Source organism: Malania oleifera, chromosome 2, assembly GCF_029873635.1.
Source record: "Malania oleifera isolate guangnan ecotype guangnan chromosome 2, ASM2987363v1, whole genome shotgun sequence".
NCBI lineage: Eukaryota > Viridiplantae > Streptophyta > Magnoliopsida > Santalales > Ximeniaceae > Malania > Malania oleifera.
The window spans coordinates 113,343,930-113,348,301 of NC_080418.1; the positions used below are offsets into that span (position 1 = coordinate 113,343,930).

Below are 4,372 nucleotides of genomic sequence, written 5' to 3' on the forward strand. Positions count from 1 at the left end.
TTGTATGGCAACATGAATATTTAATACAGTTATACATACTCAGTACATTTCATATATCTAAAAACATACATCATAACATGGTAAAATAATCATATACTTTTATTTTTTTTAATAATTCATATTGATCATGAAATGTCTATTATAGCTAATAATACTGAAAACACACCCAAGATGAATAGTTAGCTGATGTCATGTATTACCCCCCCATGACGAGTTGTGCAGCCCGAAGGAGGGACTCGACAATGGCTCGCCGACCACTGTCGAGTCAAAAATGTCAGTAAGTACGATGGGCCCACCACACCCTGGTCCAGACTGCTAGGTGGACGTTTACACTCTACACTGAAAGTCACATTGACTATCCATCTCTCACCCCCTCATGGGGTGGTTAGCACCAATCTGATCATAGATATCTGATCTATAAGCTATGGTACCGTGCTCCTGAACTGAACTAAACTAACATCTGGGTTCTGATAACATATAATACATGATAATATAACGTTTAACATAAATAGATTAATAACATTTCTATAATTTCATAAATATGGCCTCGTGCCAAACATTTCATAAATACGGCCTCGTGCCGAACATCTCATAAATACGGCCTCGCGCTGAAATCATACAAAAAACAAGGCCTCACGCCAGCTATCAATCACGGCCTTGCGCCGAATATCTCATACATATCATTCTGAGAAATAAATCAATTATCATGTATTTTAAAATCATAATGTACTATATTCTTTCATAATCTCTGAAAAACATACTTCATTCATATCATTGTCATATCATGATATTTCTCACGTAAAATAATATTCATGCCACACATTTGCTGTATAAAACCATACATTGTATTCTAAAATCATAGTTTCTGACATCTCATAAATACATATACATTTCAACATATTAGTAGTATTTTCCCAAATGTACATTTCCTTTGTAATATATAGATATAATACATGCTTTCCTGAAAATAAATTGACTAATAAATAATAATAATTTGTATGGAAAAATCACTGCTTTAGTTTATTCCCTTACTTGGCTACTGAGAAAAGCCCCTATAAACTCTGGTCTCACACCCGTAGGATTTCTTATTCAGCACCCTGAAATCAACAATTCGCAGAACTAAACTTCTTTATTTTCATGTGAATATCATTTCCTATAACTACAGTAAGACTAAATTTGGCATAAAAAGTCTTACCTTAATTCAGGGATGATTTTCAACGGAGTTCCACCGACGATCTATTCCGGCAGATTTGGAGAGAACTTCCCTAAGAGCGTCGTGGTGGCCTCAGATTGTCGATCCGGCGAGCGACGGAGCTGAAATCAAAGAGAGAGGAGAGAGAAATCGAAGGGAGAAAGAGAGAGAGTGAGAGATTTCTTAATTTTTGCGTTAAAAATCCGAGTTTTGCTATTTATTGGACCGAATTCGTCGACGAGACACGTCACCTCATCGACGAGTCCTGTAGAAAGTTCGTCGACGAACCTGCACCTTCGTCGATGAATTTCATACTTCCCAAAATCCTCTTTCGGTATCTTCTCGTCGACGAAATTTGGCTTCGTCGACGAGGCCTTCTTATACCCTCATCAACGAATCCCCTGTGTTCATCAACGAGGCCCTGATGAATTCTCTTAGTTAATACTCCCAAAGTGCAATGTCGTCGATGAACGCTTCGTCGACTTCCTTCTTTTGTTACTATTTTCATTTCCCTTCCTCTTTATTATTTAAATACCATTATTATTCGGGTTGTCACAAAGAGTGTCTTTTTCAAAGACATGTATTGACTTTCAGGAAAATCATATTGACAGTACTATAGTACGATTATTTATTGGGCAGTTGGTCACTATATGCATATTGGATCTATACAAGGACTGGTGTATCATGATCACATAATAATATGAAGAAGATATACGTTATGGCCAAAAGAGAGTGAGCTTATAAGGGAATTGACCTTATGCATGTCCTTTCTCCACATCTTTTTTTTTTTATTGGGTTACGAAATGTTTTTCAATTTTCCATAATTATAGGGAGAGAAGTGTTGATCAATTCACTTGTTTTAATTTCTTCATACACCTTCATATTAATTTTCTTGTCAAGTTGCATGTGGATATTGAGCCATATACATTTTCTTGTATTGTGGCTATTTAACTATCTTTTATTTCTTGCAATTTTTTCTTGTGCATTTTCCAAAGTTGCGGTGTGGATGATCCTTATGGCCCAATAATTCATTGCCTAAAGTTTGTTAAAGCTTACAAATCAAAATTCCTTAACATTTGTATTTTACTTGTTAACCAAAAGTGTTTTTATGATTTCAGATTTTGAGATTGTGTAAACTTAAACACAACTTAAAACAATATCATTTTATATTTTATTCAAATGCGTAAACATACAAACCCAAAATCAATCTACAAACTTTCAAACATCATATTAGTATGTGTGAGAGAGTCAGAGAGATTCTTTGGCCATGAATATCAATTTGTTCAATCATTGTGGTTGCATGCATACCAACATTACATTTCATTCGAAATTAAAAGGAAAACAAACAAAAGCTAAAAGAAACAAAAAGAAATCATAAGAACAGGCCGTAGCACAACCCGTAATTATTATAAGCCATTAAACCCAGATAGCATCATTAAAGAAGAAGAGAGGTTGCAGGTTCTATGCATTTCCTCCTTTGATGCAGTCACATGGACCTGTAATATCACCACCCATGACTTTAAACATTTCTCAAGAATCGGCCAATAATTTTGTAATTTAATTTCCCATGATAGTTGTAAATATATATGTGGAAAGATAAATACGTGATGGATCCATATCAGTAATGGAAAACGGTCAAGTTCCACCGGATGAGAGCGTTGGAGTTGGGAATGTCAATAAAGAGAGTCTCCAGCGTAGCATAGCCCCTGGCCAGCCGGAACATCCCGGTGCCGGAAACCACGGACACCTCCCGGTGCTTGAAGTAGAAGCGGTCGGCACCTTGTATTTCCAGGGTGCTTCCGTTGAACTGCTTGTTGGTGAAAACAATGGACAACAGGAGGTGCAGATCGGAGCCGTCCAGCGCCGAGTTCACGTAGATGCCGTGGGCTCGCCCCACCTGCGTGGAGTTCCGGTCCGAGCCCTCCGTCAAGATGTCGTCGATGGCGAAGACCGTCCCGAACTGGAGGATGCCCCACTGCTTGTTGGCGATTCCGGCGACCGGGATGGTGGTGATGTTGACGCCTGTCTCCCAGTCGTACATGTAGAAGGCCATGTTGGTCTGTTTGAGGTTGCCGAACTTGGGCTTGGCGTCGGAGCATGTGGATAAGGCTAGAAGGAGCATTAAGGATAATGCAAGAGCAGCGTTTGCTATCTTTGGTACCATGCTGGGAGTGGATCAAGATCGGGAAGTGCTACTGCTGGTTTGTGCACTGGTGGAGGGTACGTAGAATGTGAACTTCACATTTATAGTGCAGATCGACGAGAGAGAGAGAGAGAGAGAGAAAGGGAGAAACTACTTGCTGTCTTGGGGGTTGTTTATTTTTTTGGACTTTTGGACGTTTATAAGGGAACAATTTAAATTGTTCAAGTTGAGAAGGAATAGTAATTTGTAAAATTTGGAGTAGGTGGTGCATGTTACCATTCCCCAGCTGGCCACTATTTTATATTGAGAGAAGTCAGCATGCATGTGCCTGGCAATTTAAAAGTAATAACTTAAACCCCATTGAATTATTGAGGTGAAAATAATAACTAAAACCCCATAAAGATTATTGAGAAGTTTTTTTTGGTTGGTGGTGAAGAAGGTCTTAGAGTTAGGACTTTTCAATTGAGCAATCGTGACTACTCTTAAGGGTGGGGTTCACCACCGTGAGTGGCCTTGACATTTCAAGACTAAACGATTTCCTCTCAGTTGATATTGAATCTTGCTATTTAGATGTGGTGGAATATTAGGTGATTACTTGAAGTTAAGAGGAAGACCCAAAAATAGTTGGTTTAAGGAAAGACAAATAATTTTCATAATCCTCTCCATGAGTGTTGTAGTGTATAATTTCAAGTGATATATTAAAGCAATGAAATCATTTCAATAATTTTCTCATAAATGTGCGTTGAGTGAGCTGATGAAAAAGAAAAATAATAGGGACAAACCTTCTCTTATACAAAACCTCGCTTGCCCATCTAGTCTTCCAAAGACACTAGATAAATCATCGTACTTATATTTTCATCAAAATCATTTTCCTATGCTTAGAGAGGTTTTGGATTTGGAGTTGTATTATGTTTTTGTTGTGAATAAGCTCAGATTACCACAACGGAAATTAAATGCAGCAGTCAATGAAGAACAAATATGGATCACACATACACACAGTATATATGAAAGTAAGAACAATAACGTAAAGATTTACG

The 4,372-nt window shown here is 37.8% G+C and overlaps 1 protein-coding gene across 1 annotated transcript; it reads right to left on the bottom strand.

The window, feature by feature from the left end:
* Nucleotides 1-2,810: 2,810 nt before the first annotated feature.
* LOC131148316 (pterocarpan synthase 1-like) lies at nucleotides 2,811-3,356 on the bottom strand. The gene has a single exon (XM_058098031.1). It carries the CDS (start codon nucleotides 3,354-3,356, stop codon nucleotides 2,811-2,813), a length of 546 nt encoding a protein of 181 aa, XP_057954014.1.
* Nucleotides 3,357-4,372: the final 1,016 nt, after the last annotated feature.